Consider the following 25950-nt stretch of genomic DNA (forward strand, 5'->3'; position numbering starts at 1 on the left):
TCCCTCAAGGTCACTGCACAGGTTAAGAAGCCCTATGGGATACTAGGGTTCGTTAGTAGGGAGATTCAGCTGAAGATGTGAAAGGTCATGTTGCTACTCGACAAATCTCTGGTGAGGCCACACTTGGAGAATTGTGTTCAGTTCTGGTCACCTCATTACAGGAAGGATGTGGAAGCTATAGAGAGGGTGCAGAGAAGATTTTCCAGGATGTTGCCTGGATTGGAAAACAAGTCTTATGAGACAAGCTTATCAGAGTTGGGACCTTAATCTTTGGAGTGTAGAAGGAGGAGAGGTCTACAAGATTCTGAGAGGCATAGATAGGGTGGACAGGCAGCATTCTTATCAGACTACAACTCCCAAAATGCAGTGCATGGCCCCTTCTCCAATCATGTGAAGACAGCAACTCCCAAAATGGCGTGCAAAGCCCCTTTAATTTCCACACCCCCAAACTCCCAGAATGCCATGCATGGCTTCCCCTAGAGGTGATATTAATGACCTTCTCCCCACAGACGACAGCTCCCAGAATGCCATGCATTCATTCTCCCTTTGCTCCATTAGGGACTACAACTCCCAGAATTCAATAAATGGAGGGGTTCCTCCCATACCCATATTGTGGACTACATCTCCCAGAATGCTGTGCATAGCTCTCCTCCTCCTCCTCTCACAAATGTTACGAACCTGGAGGACCCCAAAACCCAGCAGCAATAGATGTTCACCATGACAAAGGGTTACTTAAACAAAAGTTGTTTTTAATTATCTTTAAACATGAAAACTGAATCAAACTTTAACTTATCTCTATTTTTAACTTAACTTAAATCAACTTAACCCCCTTCTAATTCGAAGCGCACGTGAATGTAATGTGTGTGTAAATTTAAGAAAGTTCTTTGGTTCACAGTCCAATCTAATTTTTCCAAGTTCTCTGAATGCAGGCAATTCTTGTACTGTGCACAGAATTTAACATGTATAAAGTTCACCAGGCTTTGGTGCTCGAAAGGTAAATGTTTACAGACCGGTTTGCAGAGAGAGATATGTGGTTCCAGGATTTCCACAACTGAGGTACCACCATTAGTCACCTCAATGTCTCGCTGATGAAACTTGCCCCATCAGGGTTCTCCAGATGGTAACCTCTTTCTTTCCGGCTATCACAGAGTTCCTTTCTGTTCCACTTATTCCAAGAGAAACATCAGACAGATAGCACTTCCAGCCATCCGCCGCTCTGCAGCTTTCTGTTTCAGTTCCAACAAGCTTCTCCTGGCTGACATTGTTCAGTCTCCCTCTCTGAGACACTCAGACTCTCAAACTGCCAGAAAGCCCACGTGACTCTCTCACTTGTTAAAAAAATACCTGACCTTTTCCAACAGACAACTCTGAGAAGTCAGTCTTCTGGTTCATCTGTTGTTTTTAGGTAAACAAGAATCCATCAGTGACCTTTCTGTGCACTGTTCAAAAGCCTTGCAAAAAGGTATCAGTAGACAGTATGTCTCTTGCTGTTCCTTTAAAGACAATAGTCCATTCATTCAACAATTAACATTAACTTGTGAAGTCTCCATAGACATTTTCACAACTTCTGCAAAGTTACTGTGGATATGAATTCTCCAGTATTTTAAATGAGATCTGTTTTAAAGTGTGTTTATGTACGTAACCTTCTCTACTTTTCTCAATTTATCACCCAAAACTATTTCTATATATTCTGCTGCACTATACAGTGTGGACTGCAGATCTGAAATGACCGTGTAAAAGCTATAACCTTTTTAGAGAAACACGATAGGCTGCCAACGCTGTGATTGTAGTAAATATACTGAAATGCTGGAGGAGCCCAGCCGGCCTTTTCAGCATCTTGAGAAGGCAAAGATATATTACCCATGTTCCGGTCTGAGCCCTTCAAGGAAAAATCAGAAAAGGCAGAAAGAGGAGATAAAAGATCATCTCAGAATCCAATCCATGGGGGAGGAATCCAGACCCACACCAGGCGATAATTGGATGTAATGAGGGACTGGGCAGAATCTATCATGTCTGTGCGAAAGGAGACAGGGAATAGAGAGACGATGGGGAAAGCGGCTGGAGGGGGTTTAACAAAAGTTAGAGGTGATATTAATGACCCTCTCCCCACAGACTACAGCTCCCAGAATGCCATGCATTCATTCTCCCTTTGCTCAATTAGGGACTACATCTCCCAGAATGCTGTACAGCATTCACCCCCTTATTGCACGACTATGGGACTACAGCTCCCAGAATGCCGCCATCTTGCCCGCCGGAAGTAGGGCGTGTTGGACCGGAAGCCACGCACGGCAGAGGGGCAGCCAGCGGAGCGCAATGGAGAAGGCGCTCCGCGATGTTCTGGCCCACTTGCGGGAGCGGTGGCTGAGGAGCAGCCCGAACGAGGGGCACCGGGAGCCGCGGGAGGAGGCGCGGGTCCCGCCGGAGAGCCAGCCTCTGCGGGACCTGCCGGTAAACCGCTCCTCGAGACGGGTCGCCAAAGCCGAGGGAGGGCCGGCGCAGCCGCAGTGACGCGCCGAGGTCGGCAGGTCACGTGGGGTGCGGGACACGTGCTGGGGGCGGGGCGTAGTATAGAGCTACACCCCCACCGATCCATCCCGCCAGCTGCACCCCCTCTGGGCTCCACCCCCCAGCTCCAGGCTCCACCCCTTGGTGCCACCCCTCAGCTCCAGGCTCCACCCCTCGGGGCTCCTCCCCCTCGGGGCTCCACCCCCTCCGGGCTCCACCCCCTTGGTGCCATCCCTCAGCTCCAGGCTCCTCCCCCTCGGGGCTCCACCCCCTCCGGGCTCCACCCCCTTGGTGCCATCCCTCAGCTCCAGGCTCCACCCCTTGGTGCCACCCCCCAGCTCCAGGCTCCACCCCCCAGCTCCAGGCTCCACCCCTTGGTGCCACCCCTCGGGGCTCCTCCCCCTCGGGGCTCCACCCCCTCCGGGCTCCACCCCCTCTGGGCTCCACCCCCTCTGGGCTCCACCCCCTTGGTGCCACCCCTCAGCTCGGGCTCCACCCCCTCTGGGCTCCACCCCCTCTGGGCTCCACCCCCCAGCTCCAGGCTCCACCCCTTTGGTGTTACCCCTAAGCTCCGGGCTCCATCCCCATTTCTCCCCTCCAAGTCTTGTTCAGATGCCTGCTGGCATTTTCTCATGTGTTGACGAAGGGCTCAAGCCTGAATTGTCAGTTCCGTTTCTCTGCCTTTTCTACATCAAGGACACTGTTTGACCTGCTGAATCTCCAGCTTTTTGTGTCTTGCTTGTGGGCCCGTGCTCCTCCCCCTGCTCTCCCCCACTATTCAGATGTCTGCCTACATTTTCTAACCTTGACAAAGGGCTCAGGCCCAAAACGTTGGTTCCGTATTTTTAACTTTGCTATATGAAGAACTCTGTTTGACATGTCGAGTTTCTCTAGCATTGCTCAGGCCCGAAATGTTTACATCTTTATCTCCTATGGACGCTGCGAGTCCTGCTGAGTTCCTCCGGCATCCCTGTCTTTTTACGATAGTTCTTTTGACTTTAGGATAGGATGAAAACGGTAACACTGGTCCTCAAGTTAGAATTCTTAAATGGTGCAAGACCAATTTCAACGTGATTAAGCAGGGGTCAGCAATAGTTAACTGATAGAGAGTAAAAACATGATTTGCGCGTAGGAGACATTTAAGAGTGTAATGAGGAGGGTCCAGGACAAACATGCTTCCAGTCAGGTAAAGGGCAGCATGTCATTAACAAGAGAAAGGAGAGACGAGCCCCTTTTAAACTGCAGCACCTGAGCTGCCCTCCTGGGACCCGGGAACGATTACAGGGGAAAAGGTGAAGTAGCAGGGGGATTGACCCATTCCATTGACAACCTGGAGATTTAAGGGGGATCCTGCCCCCTGCAATGACGTGGCATGCACTCACCAGAAGTACTACTGGATGTTCGGATGCTGGCTGCTCCGTGATGCACGCACGCAAGGACAGACGTCACTGGAATGAGCAGGTCGGCCATTTCCCTGTTCAAATCGCCTGTGGACACGACCGAGGAATGTTTAACTGGGTCCCCTGACTACCTCTGAGGTAGGTCAGGGACCCGGTTGGATTCCGACGGGGTTGACTGGGTAAGACCCTTTTTAACTGGGGCGCTAACCAGCTAGGTTTGCAGATGACACGAAGGTTAGAGGAGTTGTGGATGGAGCTGAAGGTTGTCAAAGGTTACAAGAGGATATAGACAGGATGCAGAGTTGGGCAGAAAAGTAGCTGATGGAATTCAATTCAGAGAAGTGTGAGGTGATGCATTTTGGAAGGACCAACCAGAAGGCAGAGTACAGGGTGGAGGAATAGAGGAATCTTGGGGTCCAAATCTGTACATCACTCAAGGTCGCTGCCCAAGTTGTTAGGATAGTTAAGGTCTATGGGATGTTGAGCTTCATTATTAGGGGGATTGAGTTCAAGAGTTGAGAGGTCATCTTGCAACTCTCCACATCTCTGGTGAGACCACAATTGGAGTATTATGTTCAATTCTGGTCACCTCATTGCAGGAAGGATGTGGAAGCTTTGGAGAGGGGGCAGAGGAGATTCACCAGGATGTTGCCTGGATTGGAAAATAAGTCTCATGAGGCAAGCTGAGCAGAGCTGGGACTTTTCTTTTCTCTTTGGAGTGGAGAAGGATGAGAGGTGACTTTATTAAGATTATGAGAGACATCGATAGGGTGAACAACTTGCACCTATTCCCCAGGGCAGGAATAGCAAACACAAGAGAACACGCGTACAAGGTGAGGGGAGGAACCTTTAAGGGAGACATCGGGGTAAGTTTTTTTTACACAGAGAGGTGTAGGGGCCTGGAATGCCTTGCCAGGGGTATGGTGGAGGCTGAAACATTAGGGGCATTTAAGAGATTCATAGACAACCTCCTTTGAAGAAGACCGCAGAGCCCACCTCACTGACAAAAGACAAAGGAGGAAAAACCCAACACCCAACCCCAACCAACCAATTTTCCCCTGCAACCGCTGCAACCGTGTCTGCCTGTCCCACATCGGACTTGTCAGCCACAATCGAGCCTGCAGCTGACGTGGACTCTTACCCGCTCCATAAATCTTCGTCCACGAAGCCAAGCCAAAGAAAAGACAGATACATGGATGGAAGGAAAATAGAGGGTTACAGAGTGAGGGTTAGCTTTTTAAATTTAAATTTAAACATAACAGCATACCAAAAATTTTATTTGGTAGGAATATTTTGGTTGGCACAACATCGTACTGTGCTGTAGTGTTCTCTGTCCCTCATATGATAACCCTTTCATTCCCAGAATCATCCTTGTGAACCCCCTCTGAACCCTATCTAACATCAGCACATCCTTTCTTAAACGAGGAGCCCAAAACTGCTCACAATCCTCCACGCGATGTCTCACCAGGGCCTTATAAACCCTCAACATCACATCCCTGCTCTTGTATTCTATTCCTCTTGAAATGAACGCGAGCATCTCATTTACCTTCTTCACCGCTGACTCGACCTGCAAGTTCACCTTCAGGCCGTCCTGCATGAGGATCCCAGGTCCCTTTGCATCTGAGGATTTTGTGCCAATGTTGTGCGATGTTGATATTACTTAAAAAAATACTAACCCTCCCTACTCCGTAACCCTCTATTTTCCTTCCATCCATGTGTCTGTCTAAAAGTCTCTTAAATGCCACTAATGTTTCAGCCTGCACCACCATCAATCCAGGCCCCCACAAGTCTCTGAGTTAAAAACTTACCCCCCCCCCCTCCCCGATGTCTCCTCTAAACTTTCCTCCCTTCACTTTGTACACACGTCCTCTAGTGGATGATATTTCTACCCTGGGAATCAGGCGCTAGGTAAAGGTCCTATTATTGCCATGTCATACTGCATTTAGAATGTAACATACATGAAATTCTTTAACTTTGTCTACTGTAGAGAAGACAGAAAGTCACCACTTTGTCCAGCACCCCTCACAGAAATGAGGCCCCAGCGAGGAACAAAGTTGCAATCCTTAGTTTACAAGACCAGTGCTCTAACCACTGAACTATCTGTCCAGTTTATCAATGCCTCTAAGAACATTATAGACCTATACAGGTACACGATCCTTTATCTGGATTTCTAAAATCCGGAAAGCTCCAAAATCTGGTAAGTGGGGAGAGAGGCGCCTGACACTTGGGGGAGGAGGCTGAGGGACCGGCACTTGGGGGAGGTGGCCGGCACTTGGGGGAGGTGGCCAGCGCTTGGGGGAGGTGGTTTGGCAGCGGAGGGACCGGCACTTGGGGGAGGCAACTGAGGGACCGGTACTTGGGGGAGGCAGCCGAGGGACCGGCGCTTGGGGGAGGCGGCCGGGCGACTGGAAGGGGGTGGGGGTGGATACAGCAACACAATTCAGGTGGGCTTTCCGAAATCCGGAAAAATCGAAATTCAGAACACACTGTCCCCCAAGGGTTCCGGATAAAGGATCGTATACCTGTATTAAATCTCCTATCACCCTTCTGCACTCCAAAGGGAAAAGTCCCAGCTCTGCTAACCTTGCTTCATAAGACTTGTTTTCCAATCCAGGCAACATCCTGATGAATCTCCTCTGCACCCTCTCCACAGCTTCCACATCCTTCCTGCAATGAGGTGACCAGAACTGAACACAATTCTTCGTGTGGTCTCACCAGAGATTTCTAGAGTTGCAACGTGACCTCCTGACTCCTGAACTCAATCCCTCTATTAATGAAGCCCAGCATCCCATAGGCCTTCTTAACTATCCTATCAATCTGTGCGGCGACTTTGAGTGATATACGGATTTGGACCCCAAGGTCCCTCTGTTCATCCACTCTCTTAAGTAACCGACCATTAACCCTGTCCTCAACCTTCTGGTTTGTTCTTCCAAAATGCATCACCTCACACTTAACTGGATTGACTTTCATCTGCCACTTTTCTGCCCAACTCTGCATCCTGTCTTAACCTATGACAACCTTCAGCATTGTCTACAACTCCTCCAACCTTCGTATCATCCGCAAACCTACTGACCCATCCTTCCGCCTCTTCATCTGGGTCAATGTGCAGGGATCCCACTTGTCACCGACCTCAAGGCAGAAGACTTTCTGCCCACTACTGCTCTCTGCTTTCTACGCCCCGTGCCTTGTAAGAGCTGTGGACCTCTACCCCCAGATTCCTTTTCATCCTGATCATTGAGCAAAATCTGCATTGTTCACAAAAAATGAGCCAAAATGGGTAGTCATTACCCAGAACACTTACAGCTGCGTTGAGATGAGAGTCAAGCCAGGTTCCGGAGGGTAGAAGGTTGCACCATGTAGAAAATGGATGTGTTTCTGAATGGGACACCATTGTCTATTCACAGCCATTCCAGGCATGTTGTTTTGCACTAAAAATACACTGAATTGGTGGAGGAACTCGGCCAGTTTTGCAATGTCCATAGGAGATAAAGATATATCGCTGACATTTCAGGCCTGAGCCCTTCCTCAAGGAAGAAGCAGAAGGAGCAGAAGAAAAAAATCCCCAGGAAATTTGCAATCTGAGATTCTAAGGAGCTGAACTACAGGGAAAGGTTAAACAGGTCAGGACTTTATTCCCTGGGGCAGAGAAGAATGAGGGGAGATTAAAATGATGAGGGGGACAGACAGAGTAAATGTAGGTCGGCTTTTCCCACTGAGGGTGGGTGAGATACAAACCAGAGGACACGGGTTAAGGGTGAAATGGGAAAAGTTAAGAGTGGTGGGGGTGTGGAATGAAGGCTCAATTTTATCATTTAAGAATTTGGACAGGCACGTGGATGGGGGAGGGTGGGATATGGACTAGGTGCACGTCAGTGGGAGGAGGCAGAATAAATGGTTCAGCACAGACTAGAAGGGGTGAAGGGGCCTGTTTCTGGGCTGTCATGTTCTATGGAGCTAAGGGCTCAGGCTTGAAACGTCGGTAATATACCTTTGTCTCCTGTGGGCACTGCATTTCGGAGTGTTTCTACTCCAGTCACAGCATCTGCAGACTTACGTGTTTCCCCCTCGTGTTCTGCACTCCCACCTCCCGCTGCTGACGTTTAAAGTCCGGCTTGTGCTTCTCTTCAGATGAATGTACAGCTCCACATTCTGGCCTTGCTGTCCCCCAGGGATCTGTGCCAACTGGCGAGTGTTGATCACTACTGGAACTCCGTGGCCCGTGATCCACTGCTGTGGCGCTACCTCTTGCTGCGGGACCTTCCTCGCTGGCACTCTGTGGACCATCTCTCGCTCCCAGACGCAGCATTGCTTAGTAACTCACTGACAGACATGGCCGAGTACGATTTTATGGCGGGGTGAGTGGAACATTACTCTAAAACCTGATTTACATCCACTGAGTGTCCAGGATCTGATCCATGGAGCCATAGAACATTACAGGCCCCTTCAGCCCTTCTATTCTGTGCCAAACCATTTTTATGCCTAGTCTCACTGACCTGTACCCAGTCCATAGCCCTCCATCCCCCTCCCATCCATCTTCCTGTCCAAATTCTTCTTCAGTGTTAAAATTAAGCCTGCATTCACCACCTCAGCTGGCAGCTCGTTCCACACCCCCACCGCTCTCTGGGTGAAGAAGGTCTCCCTCATGTTCCCCGTAAATTTGTCCCCTTTCACCCTTCCTTAACTCATGTCCTCTGGTTTGTATCTCACCCACCCTCAGTGGGAAAAGCCGACCTACATTTACTCTGTCTGACCCCTCATCATTTTAAATATCAAATCTTCCTCATTCTTCTACGCTCCAGGGAATAAAGTCCTAACCTGTTTAACCTTTCCCTGTAACTCAGTTCCTGAAATCCAGGCAACATCCCAGTAAATCTTCTCTGCCCTCTTATTGTTGTCATTCCTGTTGTTCGGTGACCAAAACGCACATAATACTCAAAATGTGGCCTCACCAATGTCTTACACAGCTTTTTTATATAAACAAAATAGAGAGAGTGCAGAGAAGGTTCACGAGAATGTTGACAGGATTTCAGGGTCTGAGTTACAGGGAAAGGTTGTGCAGACTGGGGCTTTTTTCTCTGGAGCGTAGAAGATTGAGAGGGGACTTGATAGAGGTGTTTAAGATTTTAAAAGGGACAGAGTAAATGTGGATAGGCTTTTTCAATTAAGAAAGGGGGAGATTCAAACTAGAGGATATGGTTTAAGATTGAAGGGGGAAAATTATAAGGGGAACATGAGGGGAAATTTCTTTACGCAGAGGGTGGTGGGGATGTGGAATGAGCTTCCGGCAGACGTGGTCGAGGCGGGATCATTGGTTACATTTAAGGAAAGACTGGATCGTTACATGGAGAGGAGGGGACTAGAGGGGTATGGACCGGGTGCTGGTCAGTGGGACTAGAGGGTGGGGATTTGCTACAGCATGGACTAGTAGTGCCGAACTGGCCTGTTCTGTGCTGTAAGTGGTTATATGGTTATATCCCAGCTCCTATACTCAGTATTTTGATTTATGAAGGCCAAGATGCCAAAAGCTCTCTTTACAACCCTGTCCACCTGTGATGCCACTTACAGGGAATTATGTATCTGTATACCCAGATCCCTCTTTTCTACCCCTCAGTGCCCAATCATTCATCATGTATGTCTTACATTGGTTTGTCCTTCCAAAATGCAACACCTCATACTTGTCTGCAATTTTTCCTGCTGGTCCAGATCCCTCTGCAAGCTTTGAAAACCTTCCTCGCTGTCCACCTGCCTCCAATCTTAATGTCATCTGCAAACTTGCTGATCGAATTTACCACATTATCATCTAGATCACACATGTCAAACTCTGGCCCGCGGGCCAAATTTGGCCCGCAAGATCATATTAAATATATATTAGAGTTGGCCCGCTGGCCGCCGCGCCAGTTTAGCGCATGCACACTGAAGGTGAAAATGAAGACGCCGGAGGTGTGGAAGGATCTCAGAGGTCCGAATCCCGTGGATCAGAGCGCCGCACTCAGCCCGCCTGGCTCCCGGACACACAGACGCGGCTGGAGTTGGGGACCATCCTCGCTGGGTCTGCGCTTCAGCGGCGACGCCGGACCGAACGTCTCGTTGGCGATGCCTTCCCCCTCGCTCCGTGCGCGGCGGACCCTGCATTCCGCTCCTTTTGTTGGAGACGAGCCCGGTGCCGTGAGATCGCAGTTTAATCCCTCTCCAACCATGGGAGGGGGGTGAGAGCAACGCGCTCTTCTCAGCCAATTCCTCCACCGCCCCGGACGCCGGCGTTTCAACGGGGGGTTTGGGTGCCTTCGTCATGCGACTGACCTGTTGGTCCAAGACAAGGGGAGAGCGAACAAACTCCACACAGACAGCACCTGAACTCGGGTGAACGTGGAGCTGCGACCCCACATTCCACATCAGGACTGTGTGTAAGATTGGGAGCAGTGAGACGGAAGCTTATTTTGTTCCTGTGATTTAAGCCTTTCTTGGGGTGGGGGGGTGGGTCCTTCTCTGACCACTTGCCTAACAATTAACCTAATCAGATGTGGAGTTACCACAATACAACAGTTCTCAACCTTTTTCTTTCCACTCGCATCCCTGTGCCATTGTTGCTCTGTGATTAGTAAGGGATTGCTTAAGGTGGTCTGTGGGTGGAAAGAAAAAGTTTGAAGACCACTGCTTTAATCATCCCTCATTGACTCGTCATGTGCACGGTTTCAGAGCTCCAAAGGAAATGGTCCAATGACAATGAAAGAGTTTATCCAAAACTATTATTAAACATTTATTTTAATAAGAAAAAGTTTAACATTACATATGTTGAAAGAAGAGAAAACATGCAGATGTTGTTGAAAATTTTCAATAAATATTTAGTTCGGCCCTCGACTTAGTCCAAGTTTTTAATTTTGGCCCTCTGTGAATTTGAGTTTGACACCCCTGATCTAGATCATTGATATAGATGACAAACAACAAGCACCAGTCACAGGCCTCTGGTTTGATAAGCAATCATCCATCACCACTCTTTGGCTTCTCTTGTCTAGCCATTGTCGAATCCAGTTCACTACCTCATCATGAATACTGAGTGCCTGAACCTTCTTGACTAAGGCCTTGTCAAAGGCCTTACTAAAGTCCATGTAGACAACATCCACAGCCTTTTCTTCATCAACTTTCCTGGTAACCTCCTCGAAAAATTCTATCAGATTGGTTAAACACACCTACCATGTGCAAAGACATGTTGGCTATCCCTAATCAGTCCCTGGCTATCCAAATACTTGTACATGTGATCTGGGGATTGGCAAGCCCAGATCCATTTTGAACTGATCATAGCCCACGAAGTCAGCATCAATACTGTTCAGCCATGAAGCTACCAGCGCAGATCTCAAACCGTCTCAAACTGTACTTACTGTGCTGCAGGTGGATTTGCCTCCTGTTGACCCTGCGAGAAGTGCTGAGGTCCTCCAGCAACTGTATGTATTTACTACAATCACAGCTTCTGCAGGGCTTTTGTGTTTCACGCCAGATGAAAGCGCCTTCTGGTTCCAGAGAGTCAGGCTCACCTCGGGAATTGATTGCTCCACTGCAAGACAAGGAACTGAATGCAAGCGATTTTGTCAATGTCCTGCCTCAATGTTGCAAAACTTCCTTCCGTGCACAGCTAAATTCAAAATTCACTGCCCTTCCCCATCACTTGCTGCACCGATGTTGTAGCCTGAATGAAGGAACGAGGGGGTCTACGACATGAAACATCAACTCTGTTTCTCTTCTCTCAGATGAAGCCTGAGTATTTCCCAGCAGTTTTTTGTTCGGACATAGAAGTGCAGGCCCTTTGACGCATAATGTTGTGCCATCCTATGTAAACGATGCTGGGGCTTATCCTCTTAATTTGATTGACCTCTATTAAGTCCCCTCATCCTCCATTCCAGCAAAGAGAAAAGCCCTCGCGCTGCTAACTTTGCCCTCGTAAGGCATGTTCTCCAAACCAGGCCACATCCTTTTTAACTTTCTTATGGACACCCAGTTACTTAAACACTCAGACCTTTTTAAACATTTACACAATTTGAATATCAAATATTAATGTTCTCTGCTCTGTTTAAATAGCATTTCTGTTTGTATCCGACTGAAAAGGGATGCTACATTTTCCCATTTATCTACAACCATAGAAAATTATAACACCAAAAAACAGGCCTATTGGCCTTCCAGTCTGTGCTGAATGGTGCTGAGTTCCACCAATTTGCACTGTCCATTCCCCTCCCGTCCATGTATCTGTCCAAATATTTCTCAAATGTTAAAACAGACCCCGCATTCACCACCTCAGCTGGCAGCTCGTTCCACACCCCCACCGCTCTCTGTGTGAAGAAGTTCTCCCTAAACCTCTCCCCTTTCACCCTTAACCCATGTCCTCTGCTTTGCATCAGTGGAAAAAACCATCATTATTTTGTCAACCTCTACCAAAACTCCCCTCATTCACCCCACCCCATCCCCAGAGGAAAGTGATCCATTTGTCCCCACTTCCCGTTTTCTGTCAATTCCTCATTTCTTGTCAAACCAGTTCCAGTTTTATTTCAGATTTCCAACATCTGCAGTTTTTTCTTTGTGGATTGGATGTTGTCATTGTTCTCAAGGTTGATATTCATTGAACTGAATTATTTATTATCATGTTCACTGAGTCACAGTGAAAAGCTTTGCTTTTTCATGGGGAGAATATTTATTTTAATTGGGAGAAAATCAAAAATGCCCAGATACAAAGGGACCTGGTAGTCCTCGTGCAGGATGGCCTGAAGGTGAACTTGCAGGTTGAGTATAACCATATATAATCATATAACCACTTACAGCACAGAACAGGCCAGTTCGGCCCTACTAGTCCATGCCGTAGCAAATCCCCACCCTCCTAGTCCCACTGACCAGTACCCGGTCCATACCCCTCTAGTCCCCTCCTATCCATGTAATGATCCAGTCTTTCCTTAAATGTAACCAATGATCCCGCCTCGACCACGTCTACCGGAAGCTCATTCCACATCCCCACCACCCTCTGCGTAAAGAAATTTCCCCTCATGTTCCCCTTATAATTTTCCCCCTTCATTCTTAAACCATGTCCTCTAGTTTGAATCTCCCCCTTTCTTAATTGAAAAAGCCTATCCACATTTACTCTGTCTGTCCCTTTTAAAATCTTAAACACCTCGATCAAGTCCCCTCTCAATCTTCTACGCTCCAGAGAAAAAAGCCCCAGTCTGCACAACCTTTCCCTGGAACTCAGACCCTGAAATCCTGTCAACATTCTCGTGAACCTTCTCTGCACTCTCTCTATTTTGTTTATATCTTTCCTATAATTTGGTGACCAAAACTGTACACAGTACTCCAAATTTGGCCTCACCAGTGCCTTGTACAATTTCATCATAACCTCCCTACTCTTGAATTCAATACTCCGATTTATGAAGGCCAACATTCCAAATGCCTTCTTCACCACACCATCTACCTGAGTATCAGCCTTGAGGGTACTATTTACCATCACTCCTAAATCCCTTTGTTGCTCTGCACTCCTCAATTGTCTACCATTCAATGTATATGACCTATTTAAATTTGCCTTTCCAAAATGTAGCACCTCACATTTATCTGTATTAAATTCCATCAGCCATTTCTCAGCCCACACCTCCAGCTTTCCTAAATCACCTTTTAATCTACGGTAATCTACCTCACTGTCCACAACACCACCAATCTTTGTGTCATCCGCAAACTTGCTTATCCAATTCTCCACCCCTACATCCAGATCGTTAATATATATAACAAATAATAGTGGACCCAGGACCGAACCCTGAGAAACTCCACTAGTCACCGGCCTGCAATTGGACAAACAATTTTCTACCACTACTCTCTGACACCTCCCATCCAACCACTGCTGAATCCATTTCACTACCTCTTTATTTTTGCCTAATGCCTCCACCTTTTTTCCTAACCTCCTGTGGGGAACTTTGTCAAAAGCTTTACTAAAGTCCAAATAGACAACATCCACAGCTTTCCCTTCATCAACCTTTTTTTGTAACCCCCTCAAAGAACTCAATCAGGTTTGTCAAGCATGATCTACCCCCGACAAAACCATGCTGATTACTCCCTACCAATCCCTGTACCTCCAAAAATTTGTAAATAGCATCCCTCAGAACACTTTCCATCAACTTGCCCACCACAGATGTCAGACTTACAGGCCTATAATTCCCAGGTTTGCATTTGGACCCTTTCTTAAACAGAGAAACCACATGCGCCACCCTCCAATCCTTTGGTACCACCCCCGTGGCCAGTGACATCCTAAATATCTCTGTTAGTGGCCCCACTAACTGTCCACTAGCCTCCCTGACTGTCCTAGGGAATATTTTGTCCGGTCCGGGAGATTTATTCACCTTTATCTTTTTTAACACAGCCATCACTACCTCCTCGGTTATCCTTATATGCTTCATGACCTCCCCACTATTTTTATTTACTTCAACTGGTTCAACATTTTTTTCCCTAGTAAATACCGAGGCAAAGAAATCATTCAAAATTTCCCCCATTTCCTCTGACTTCTCACTCAGCCTACCCTCGCTATCTACAAGAGGTCCAATTTTATCTCTCACTAATCTTTTACCTTTAATGTACTTATAGAAACCCTTTGGATTTATTTTTACTCTGTCAGCCAAAGCCTCTTCATGCCTTTTTTTGGCCTTTCTAATTTATTTCTTAAGATTCCTTCTACACTCCTTGTAGTCCTCCTTCAACTTCTCAGCTCCCTGCTCTTTATACCTCTTGTACACCTCCCTTTTTCTCCTAACCAAATTTCCAATATTCCTCAAAAACCAAGCCTCCCTATGACTTCCAGCCTTTCCTTTGATCCACACTGGGGCATATTTACTCTGTACCCGCAAAATTTATTTTTTGAATATCCTCCATTTTTCATTTACATCCTTACCTGAAAATATCCTGTCCCACTCAATACTCCCCAAATCCCTTCTTATTCCTTCGAAATTTGCTCTTTTCCAATCCAGAACCTCAACTTTAGGCCTCTCCTTGCTCTTCCCTAAAACTAACAGAATTATGATCACTAGACCCAATTGGTTCTCCAACATTAATGTCCGCTATCTGACCTTGCTCGTTCTCTAACAGGAGATCCAGTATTACACCATCCCGAGTCGGTTCTTCTACTAACTGATTTAGAAAACAATCCTGAACACATTTAACGAACTCCAGCCCATCCAGCCCTCTAATCGTATGGGTATCCCAATCAATGTGAGGGAAGTTAAAATCTCCCTTGATCACTACCTTATGATTTTCACACATATACATTATCTCCCTACATATTTGCTCCTCTAATTTTCTTGGCCCATTTGGTGGTCTGTAATACACCCCTATTAGCACCCTCTTGCCTCCTCCACCCCTCAATTCCACCAAACAGCCTCAGTGGTCGATCCCTCCATACCATCTTGCCACCTCACGGCAGTAATGTCCTCCCTAACAAGCAGAGCAACTCCTCCTCCTTTTTTACCCCCTGATCTATCACATCTAAAACAAATGTATCCTGGAATATTAAGTTGCCAGTCTTGCCCCTTCCTTGTAGACAGGTCTCACTAATTGCCACAATATCGTGACCCCAAGTATCTATCCATGCCCTCAGCTCATCTACCTTGTTCACTATGCTTCTTGCATTAAAATATATGCATCTCAGAGAATGACCCTCACATATATTCTCTTTTTTTACCTTCTACTCTAATCTCCATCCTACCTTTGTTATCTTTTTTATTCCTAGCTAGGTGGCCATACTCCCTGGGCACTGCTCTCACACCTTGTTCCCCACCGCCCTGCCAAACTAGTTTAAACCTTCCCCCACAGCTCTAGCAAATCTACTTGCCAGCACATTGGTCCCCCTCCAGTTCAAGTGGAGTCCGTCCCTCTTGTACAGGTCCGACCTTCCCCAGAAGAGATCCCAATGATCCAGAAATCTTATCCCTTGCCCCCTGCACCATCTCTTTAGCCACGCATTCATCCTCCACATCCTCCTATTTCTACCCTCACTAGCTCGTGGCACGGGCAGCAATCCAGAGATTACTACCTTGGAGGACCTGTTTTTTAATCTCCTACCTAATTCTACATAATCCTGTTTCAGGACCTCATCCCCACTTCTAACTAAGTCATTGGTCCCCACATGGACCATGACTTCTGGCTGTTCTCCTTCCCCTTGCATAATGCTATGTACTCGATCAGAGATATCCCTGACCCTGGCACCAGGGAGGAAACAGACCAACCTCGATCCCCTATCTCTTCCCACAAACCTTCTATCTGTCCCTCTGACTAATGAGTCCCCAACTACAAGAATCCTATTCTTATCCTTTCCCTTCTGAACCTCAGGGGCAGCCCCTGTGCCAGATACCTGACCCCCACGACTCGTCCCTGATAGGCTGTTCCCCCCAACAGTATCCAAAATCGAATACATGTTGCTGAGGGACACTTCCACAGGGGTACTCTGCACTGGCGCTCTCCCTCCTTTCCTCACAGTCACCCAATTCCCTGACTCCTGCCTTCTAGGGGTGACTGTCTCCCTGTAACTCCTCTCTATCACTGCCTCTGCTTCCCTTATGATCCTCAGTTCATCCAATTGCAACTCAAGCTCCCTAACACGGTCACTCATTATATGCAATTGGGTGCACCTTTTGCAGGTGTAGTCATCAGGAATAGCTGTGCAGTCTCTGATTTCCCACATCCCACAATTGGAGCACTTAACTACCCCAACTGACTCCATTTCCTTCTTTCTTACTATAATACCCTTTACTAATAAGCTCCTTCTTAGCCCCTGCTCACTGAAGTCCCTCGAGCCAAAGTCCTCACTCCTTCACTGGGCCACTAGAGCCAAAGTCCCCACTCCTTCACTGGGCCACTCGAGCCAAAGTCCCCACTCCTTCACTGGGCGGTGAAGAAGGCAAATGCGATGCTGCCGTTCATTTCAAGATGGACAGAAAATAAGAGTAGGGATGTGATGTTGAGGGTTTATAAGGCCCTGGTGAGGCCTCACGTGGAGGACTGTGAGCAGTTTTGGGCTCCTCATTGAAGAAAGGATGTGCTGACGTTGGAGAGGGTTCAGAAGAGGTTCACAAAAATGATCCCGGGAATGAAAGGGGTTAACATATGAGGAGCGTTTGACAGCTCTTGTCCTGTACACATTGGAATTGAGGAGAATGAGCGAGGGATCTCAATGAAATATTTCAAACATCGAAAGGCGTGGACAGAGTAGATGTAGAAAGGTTGTCTCCCATGGTGGGAGAGTCTAGGACAAGAGGGCACAACTTCAGGATTGAAGGGCTATCATTTAGAACAGAGATGGGGAGGAATTTCTTCAGCCAGTGGGAGGTGAAACTGTGGAATTTTTTGCCACACGCAGTTGTGGAGGCCGAATCATTGGGTGTGTTTAAGGCAGAGATTGATAGGATCTTGATTATCCAGGGCCTCAAAAGTTATGGGGAGAAGGCCGGGCAGTGGGGCTAAGTGGGGAAATGGATCAGCTCATGATTAAATGGTGGGGCAGACTCAATGGGCTGAATGGCCTAGTTCCTCCTATGTCTCAGCAGGTAGTGCAAGAATAAAACAGAAGTGCAGGATAGAAGGCAAAGTGTGCAGGGTAGTGTTACAAAGACAAAGTGTAGGGCATAGGGAAAAGTACAGTTAAACAGTTCAAGGGACATTATCTCTTACTTGTGAGGGGTCCATATAGGAGTCTGATAACAGTAGGAAAGGAAATAACCTTGAATCGAGAGGTTTCAAGCCTATATATCTCCAACTCTCTCGGACTCTGAAGAGTCCCAGGAAGAAAAGTCCCATCTTCCCCAACCTCTCCTAATCATTCAAACCCACCAGTCCTCTCACAACGCCTTGAATCTTTTCTGAAGACGTAACAGCGACTGTCCTTCCTTAGAAGACTGAAGTGGGCAAGGCTACTGGCCACCATTTTGTCAACCTTTTACAGGAACTCCATGGGAGTGTCCCAGCTGGCTGCATCGCAGTGTGGTATGGTTGCTGGAGTGACATGGATTGGAGGTCATTGGAGGACCATAAGAGAGGCAGCGAGGATCACTCCAACCTGGGATCATTGTCTGAAGATCTGAATATCATTGAGGGACCCCTTCCACCCCACACACAGCATCTTCCAGCTGCTCCCATCGGGGAAGAGATCCAGGAGGATCAGAACCAGCACCACCAGGCTGAGGAACAGCTTCTTCCCACGGGCAGTGAGATCGCTGAACGAGCAAAGGAACTGATCACACTCACCCTCCAAGACTCTTATATGTATTAAATTATGTATTTTTAATTGTATAGATGAAATATTTGTCTGTATGAGTATTCTATCTGGTTGTGTGTTTTGTACCGAGGACCGGAGAATGCTGTTTCGTCAGGTTATACTTGTGCAGTCGGATGAACAATAAACTTGACATGAACCCTTACATATTTAACAATGTCCTTCCAGTACCATTGTCCCTCATCATTGACCTTGAAAACAGGAGTGGTTTACGGGGGGAGTAAGGAATGAAACATAGGGTCCCCTCGCTAACGAATCTGGAACCACCAGTCATAGTCTGAAACTATAAAGGCATCAAGTTTTACAGCTCTTCGACTCAACGACCACGCCAACCTAGGTGTCAACCTGGGTTAGTGCCAATTGCCTGCATTTGGCGCACATCCTTCCAAAATGTCCCTATCCAAGTGACTGGTTAAATGTCCTTTAAACAAGCCATTTGTCCCTGCATCTAACATTTTAGAATAGAAATCTACACCACAGCACAGTCTCTTTGACCCACATCCAACTAACAAGTTTAAATTTATTTAAGTTTATTATTATTATCATTCATTGTATAAGTACTGTATTATTTATTAAATGTCATATAAAATTATAAAACCTGCTCTATAACAACTGCCTAAAATTTCCCAACTCCATAACTCTCAGTTCCTATCTAACAGTCTCTAAAAGATCCCGCTGTTCCTGCCTCCACCACCGTTCCCAGCAGCACATTCCAGGCACCCACCCCTCTCAGTGTGAATAACATCCCCCTCAGGGTTGGCGTCAGAACAAGTCTAATCGGGGGGAGGCATTAGGGTATCCGTGGGGGGTGGGGAGAAGGCATTAGGGTATTTGCGTAGTGGCTGGGGAGGGGCCCAATCTGACGTTCGAAAACTTGCTCAGTGGGAGGTGGGTGGTGGTGGTCCCTAACTACCTGCCACGAACAACCTCCGTTCGGCGCCACCATCACACTTCCCCATCTCTGACATAACAGACAAACATGCTGCTAATGTATTACATGGAGACCTGGTGATGCCAGTAACACAGGTTGGGGGGGGGGGTCAATTCCTCATTTGGTGGGGTCAATGCCTGCGAATTCCCCACCTTGGTGCTGGCCCTGATTCCCCCTTGCACTTACTTCCAAGCACCTTAAAGCTATGTGGCCATTTCAACCCTGGGAAGAAGCCTCTGGCTGGCCATGTGATTAATGCCTCTCTATCAGATCACCCCTCACACTCCATCACTCCAAGGAGAAATGACCATGTTCACTCAATCTATCTACAATCAAGGCAACATCTTTGCAAATCTCTGCACCCTCTACAGCATCCATATCTTTCTTGTAATGAGGTGATCAGAACTGAACAGAATATTCCAAGCAGGGTCTAAGGTCTCATATAGTTGCAACATAACCTCATGCCTCTTGAACATGAGCCCTCGGTTAATGAAGGCCAACACACAATGTGCCTCCTTAACACACTATCAACCGGTGCAGCAGCTTCCAAGTCAGGTCAAGTTTATTGCCATCCGATTGTACAAGTACAACCCAATGAAACAACGTTCTCTGGTCCTCGATGCAAAACATGCAGACACACAACCAGATATAACACACATACAGACAAATAAATATTGTTTTGTAAACATGAGCATCTCGGAGGATTAGTGTGAGCAGTTCCTTTAGTTGTTCAGCATTCTCACTGCCTGTGGGAAGGGGTCCTCAATGATTTTGCATGCCCTCTTCAGACAACAATCCTAGTAGATCACATCGATGGGGGGGGGGGGGGGGGGGAACTCCAGTGATCTTCTCTGCCACTCTTATCATCCTGTGGATTGACCTCCGATCCATTTCTCTGCAGCAACTGTACCATATTATGATGCAGGGCGGTAGAGCTCCTGTAGAAGGTTGACATGATGGTGGCCGGTAGCCTTGCCTGCTTCAGTCTTCTCAGGAAGTGCAGTTGCTGTGGCACCTTCCTGACAAGTGAGGAGATGTTGAGTGTCCACAATAAGTCACTAGTTGAGTGAACTCCAAGTAACTTGGTGCTCTCCACTCTCTACTACAGTTGTGGAGGGTGGTCATTCCTGGTCATCCTGAAGTCTTTGATCATCTCCTTGGTCTTGTCCACATGGAGATTCAGCTTGTTATTCTAACGCCATTTCACAAGATTTTCCACCTCTGAGTGCCCTATTGACACTGTCTTCGAGATCTCTCAATATGTCCTCATGCCTGAGTCCTCCCAATGACATTGTATTCTGCTTTCAGATTTGACCTATCGAAATGAACCACTTCACACTTTTATGGGTTAAACTCCATCTGCCACTTCTCAGCCCAGCTCTGCATCCCATCAATGTCCCTCTGTAACCTCTGGGAACCCTCCTGACTGTCCACAACACCACAAGCCTCCGTGTCAGCCGCAAACTTACTCACACCCCCTTTCCACTTGCTCATCTGGGTCATTTATAAAAATCACAGAGCAGAGGTCCCAGAACAGATCCCTGCCGAACACCACTGCTCACCGTGCAGAATACAAACCATCTACAACCCACCCTCTGCCTTCTCTGGGCAGGCCAATCTGTATCAACAAAGCAAGGCCTCCTTGGATTCCATGCCTCCTTACTTTATGAATGAGCCTTTTGCACGGGGAATCTTACCCAATGCGTTACTGAAATCCATGTACACTATATCCACTACTGCACCTTCATCAATATGCTTTGTTGCATCCCCAAAGAATTCAATCAGACTCGTGAGACATGACCTTCCCCTGACGAAGCCATGCTAACTATCTCTTAAGATTATGCCTCTCTAAATGCTTGTAAATCCTGTCTCAGGATGAAAGGGCTGCCCCTCACATCCATCTGAAATCTCTCCACTCTCACTTTAAAACCCTTTCTTCTCGTTCAAGAATCATATACCCGGGGAACGAGACTGAGCATTCGCTTAATCCGGGCCCCTTGTGATTTTATAGACTTTCATGAAGTCATGCCTCAGTCTCCCTCACTCCGGTGGAAGATTCAAGATTCCTTTATTGTCATGCAATAGTACAGAACATGTAATATTACACGAAATTGCCTTCTGTCTGCCGTAAGTCAGACAGATTCACCACTCGTGTTACCTGGCACCCCCTACAGTACGAGAGAAAGAGAAGCAGAAGAGAGTCCATTCAGAGTCACTGAGTGTCCGTGGATTCACCTTCAGCCCTCCCGCAGCCGCAGACTCCTGTTCGATCCATCGGCCATCCGAGGTTCCAGATCCGAACCTCTGACACGATCAGGAAGCCCTTCAGCGTCTGAGTCTCTTTCAGGAGCCCTCCACGCCCTCTCGAATCCCGGCTCCAATACCTGGTTCCTGTGTGCCGGCAACTCGGGTGCCCAGACCTCGTCGCCCACAGCCCGTATGGGGCCCTCTGCCTCAGCCCCTCACTGGACCACCGCCACGGTGGTCACAGCCCTGCCTGTAGGGTCGTCGCTTCTGCTTCTCCTTCTCCTTCACCTGTTTCTGGTGCTCCGTGTCGGTCTGCTGCACCCCCACTTAGCCACTGTCGCGCCCCCTCTTTGGGCACGGACCCCCCCCTGCAGTTGCAGGATTTTAAAATAAAACACCATCAGCTGCTTTAACAGCTGCCTGTGCAAACTGCTGGCATTAGGACTGGGCAGTTGAACCCTTTGGAACAGCCCTGTGTCTCCGCCCTCCATCCAAAGCGATCAGCTGATACAAGTTGAGATGGTAATAAAAGCCAATATTTTTGGCTTGTCTGTGCAGGTATTTGAGGAGCTGTCCTGAGGGCAGGAAGCATTGGAAACCAAGCCACCCCGTTTACAGCTCAGTGAGTTCCTTCCTCCAGTCCCTGATGCCACAGACAGAGCCTCGCTTTGCCATGCTGGGACCTGGCCTGGAGCAATTGGACACCTCACTGGTGACAAAGATGATGAACTCACCGAGTCTGCTGCCGATGGCAGGCTTACCGCAGCGGCAGGTCGATGGTAAGTCCCTCCAACCAAGGAACTGGCATTGTCTTCCTTGAAGACCAAATTCCGGGAATGGAAGAGATATCATACGGGGAACTTTTGACGGCTCGTTGGAATTTAGGAGAATGATGATGGGGGTGGGGGGGTGGGGGGGTGGGTGAATCTCATTGAAACATTTTGAATGTTGAAAGGCGTGGACAGAGAGTAGATGTTGAGATGTTGGTTCCCCACGGTGGGAGAGTCTTGGACAGTCATTCCCAAAGGGGACGGTCAATGTTGACGGAGTTGCTTAGAACTGACCTGTGTTATCTCCTTACACAGTTATCTTTTCTTGAACAACAAACTGTTTTCTTGCAGCAGAAGGCTGACGTCAAGGTCCTTAATTCCCGAAGAGGCTAAAAGTGATGAATGTAACTCAAAACTTCTCACTCACAAGTCAGATAAAGAACCCATGTACAGTGAATAACGCAAGGCAGAGAAACATGCGCTGCTCCCTCTGCTGGCCGCTCAGTGAGACACTAGTTGTTGTTTTAAATTTGTAGTATACCTATTAGCAAGAAAGAGGTGTATGTGCATGTATGGGGGGGGTGGGGGCTGATGAAGGTCACCTGAGTGCCAAGGGGGCAGCAGCCTGAAAATGTTTGGGAACAACTGGTCAAGAGGGCACAACTTCAGGATTGAAAAGGGCGTAGAAAAGGGATGCGGAGGAATTTCTTCAGCCAGAGGGAGGTGAATCTATGGAATTTGTTGCCGCGGGCGAGGGTAGAGGCCGGATCATTGGGTGTATTTAAGGCAGAGACAGATGGGTTCTTGATCGGCCAGGGCCTCAAAGGGGCCAGGCAGTGGGATGGAGTGGGAGAATGGATCAGCTCATGATGGATTGGTGGGGGGGGGGCAGCCTTGATGTGCTGAATGGCCTTCTCTCCAGGGTCAGTGCCAGGGGGCATTAGTGAGTCGAGGGGGGCATTAGCAAGACAAGGGGGGGCAGGGACAGACCAGTCAACGAGGGGATGGGGGGTGCTAGCAGGAGCCTATCTGTCATTGAGGCCATCCATTCAACGTGGGGCAAGAGGGCACTCTTTATTGCATCAAGCTTGAACACACACTAGTGACACAGCCGGGGGCTGGGTGGAGAGTCGTTAGCGTGCGTCAACCTAGATGCTTCTGACGCGGAAGGGAATGGGGTGGGTCTGACGGCCAGGGATGGCTGTGACCATATGGGGGGGGCACAGACCTTGTTTGGGGAGGGCAATGCCTGTGGTTGCCACCCCTTGGCACTGACCCTGTTCTGCTCCTATGTCTTATGGTCTAAATGAGGGGTCTTTACCCTCAAACCTACGTATCAACAACAAAAGAGCAACTAACATTTATATGAAATATTCCAATGCGTTTCTCAGGTGTTCTAATCAAAACTTAACTTTGCGTGATACATAAAGGGTGATATCAAGGAAGTAGCAAAATGGATTTTAGGATCATTTCAATGTCAAAGCACAGGGTTTCGGAAAGGAAGTGTTTTTTAAAATTTAATTTTTAAAATGTAGACATACAACATGATAACAGGCCATTTTGGCCTACGAGCCCAAGCCGCCCAATTACACTACAATCCCCAGTACATTTCAAACAGTGGGAGGATACTGGACCGCCTGGAGAAAACCCACGCAGACACGAGAAGAACGTACACGGGGCTGAGGAGGGACCCTATAAAGGTTCATGAGAGGCATTGACAGAGTGGACAGTCAGAATCTTTACCCCAGGGTTAAAGCGTCGCACACTGGAGGACATGAGTTTTTTTAGTTGAAGGGGGTGGGGGAGTTTAAGGGAGACATTTAATTTAATTTAGACATACAGCACGGTAACAGGCCCTTTCGGCCCAATTTACACCCGGTTAACCTACCACCCCCCCCCCCAGTACATTTCAAACTGTGGGAGGAAACCGGAGCCCCCCGGGGAAAACCCACACAGACATGGGGAGAATGTACAAACTCCTTACAGACAGTGGGGAATTCGAACCCCAGTCCTGATCTCTGGTCTTGTAAAGGCGTTGTGCTAACCACTATGCCGACCGTGCTTCCCCAAAACATATACCTGTGTATGTGTGTATCTCTCTCTCTCTCTCTCTCTTTCAGGTGTGGTTGTTTCACAGAGAGACGAGTCTAGACACAAGTGTTACAATCACATAACTTTAATTAACACTTGGGAGACAAACATGGGAGAACGTTAAATGATATTCGATCACTATTTCACTTAAAGAACAAAATAGACATTCACCTCAAACCTAGGTTGGACTCCGACAATAGTGAACCTTTACTTGACACACTTGCATACTACAAACGGATTTTTACACATAATCCGGATGCCTACACCAACGGGGGGTGTGGCTCTCTACAAATATTGGTCTATTGTAATACTACGGCTCAGCTTCAAGCTCACCTTGCCAGCAACACTTCCTGCCATGTCCACAGAAGCGACCTGGCGTGGAGTGATGTCTGGAGCTTGGACCAGAGGCAGAGAGAAAGAATGTGCTGGGCATTGGTGTTATATACAAGGCTAATCTATGCTTCCAGCCAATAATGACCCTTTGGTGATTTAAATTAGCCAACGGCAAGGTGTGCATTAATGGGTGGCCTCTGGCTGGTGATGTGACTTTGGAATAAGTTTCAGACAGGGACAAGTGACCACCCGCAGTACACATATTCCAGACACTTTTCGTCCACACAGAACGGAAGAGTTTGGTAGGAGTATATAGGTCGGCACAACATTGAGCGGCGAAGGGCCTGTACTGTAGTGTTGTGTGAGTATAGGATTACTATTGAATTTTAACCATGAAGAAAGAGCAAGATACAGAAATAAACTTCGCTGAAGGGCTTCAGCTGTTTTATATTTGTAACATCAGAACCAGTGACCGTTTCTGCAGGGCACTGTTCTACGGTGAAATCTCTCCCACCTGTGATGTTTCCTGTTGCAGGAATTGGATCAGGAATCAGCTTCTTTTTCAACAAAGAACACACGTTTACAATCCTGACTTTATATTCAACAACCTGGTAAGTAATTGCTTGTTGAAAAGAGTAATTAATTGTTAACACTGGCAGACGGGCTCAGGGATAGGAGAGGCAACTCACTCTTTTCAGCTTGTTCTCCTGCCCTATTACTTCACGGCTGACCTCCATGTTGATTTTGTTTGCTTATGCACGGTAAGCACAATGCAGTGATGGCACCAGGGTCCCGGGTTCAAATCCCGCGCTGTCTGTCAGGGGTTTGTATATTCTGCGTGGGTTTTCCCCAGGGGCTCCAGTCAAGACGTTCTGGGGTTTGTAGGTTAATTAGGTGTAATTAGGCGTCATGGGCTGAAAGGGCCTGTTACCATGCTATATGTCTAAACTTTTTTTAAAAATTAAAAATTGCTGGTAAGGGTGGTGTTAGATGGATGTTTCCCTGACTGGAGATCCTTGAAAACCTTTGGAGGTTTGTTAATTCAACCTGCAACATCACAGGCACCAGACTTCACTCCATCGAGGACATCGACAAGAGGCAGTGTCTTAAAAAAGTAGCCTCTATCCTCAAGGACCTCCACCACCCAGGCCATGCTCTCTTCGCTCTGCTACCATCAAGGAAAAGGTACAGGAGCCTGAAGACGACCACTCAGCGGCTCAAGGATGGCTTCTTCCCCGCTGCCATCAGATTCCTAAATGATCAATGGACCACAGGCACTGCCTTATTTTGACTTCTCGTGCACTAAGTTGATTTATTGTTGTGAGGTGGTTTATATGAATCTTTGCCCTGTGACGCTGATGCAAAACAAGGACATTCGTGACTTGTTTATAACAA

The 25950-nt window shown here is 47.6% G+C and overlaps 2 protein-coding genes across 3 annotated transcripts in view; one reads left to right on the forward strand and one right to left on the reverse strand.

The window, feature by feature from the left end:
* Positions 1-11373, reverse strand: part of LOC138735738 (succinyl-CoA:3-ketoacid coenzyme A transferase 1, mitochondrial-like) — a 118389-nt gene extending 107016 nt beyond the window's left edge. Inside the window, exon 1 of the mRNA XM_069884058.1 lies at positions 11282-11373. The gene's annotated coding sequence lies outside the window, so the exon portion shown is untranslated. The remainder of the gene's footprint in view (positions 1-11281) is intronic.
* The window catches only part of fbxo4 (F-box protein 4), a 102134-nt gene continuing 78447 nt past the window's right edge, over positions 2264-25950 (forward strand). For both annotated transcript variants that reach the window (XR_011339927.1, XM_069884094.1), the window contains exons 1-4: positions 2264-2448; positions 8034-8260; positions 21920-22140; positions 25091-25166. Coding sequence is in view for 1 of the 2 variants with exons in the window: in XM_069884094.1 (XP_069740195.1) it covers positions 2314-2448; positions 8034-8260; positions 21920-22140; positions 25091-25166 (659 nt within the window). In the remaining variant the exon portion in view is untranslated. The remainder of the gene's footprint in view (positions 2449-8033; positions 8261-21919; positions 22141-25090; positions 25167-25950) is intronic.

Source organism: Narcine bancroftii, chromosome 1, assembly GCF_036971445.1.
Source record: "Narcine bancroftii isolate sNarBan1 chromosome 1, sNarBan1.hap1, whole genome shotgun sequence".
NCBI lineage: Eukaryota > Metazoa > Chordata > Chondrichthyes > Torpediniformes > Narcinidae > Narcine > Narcine bancroftii.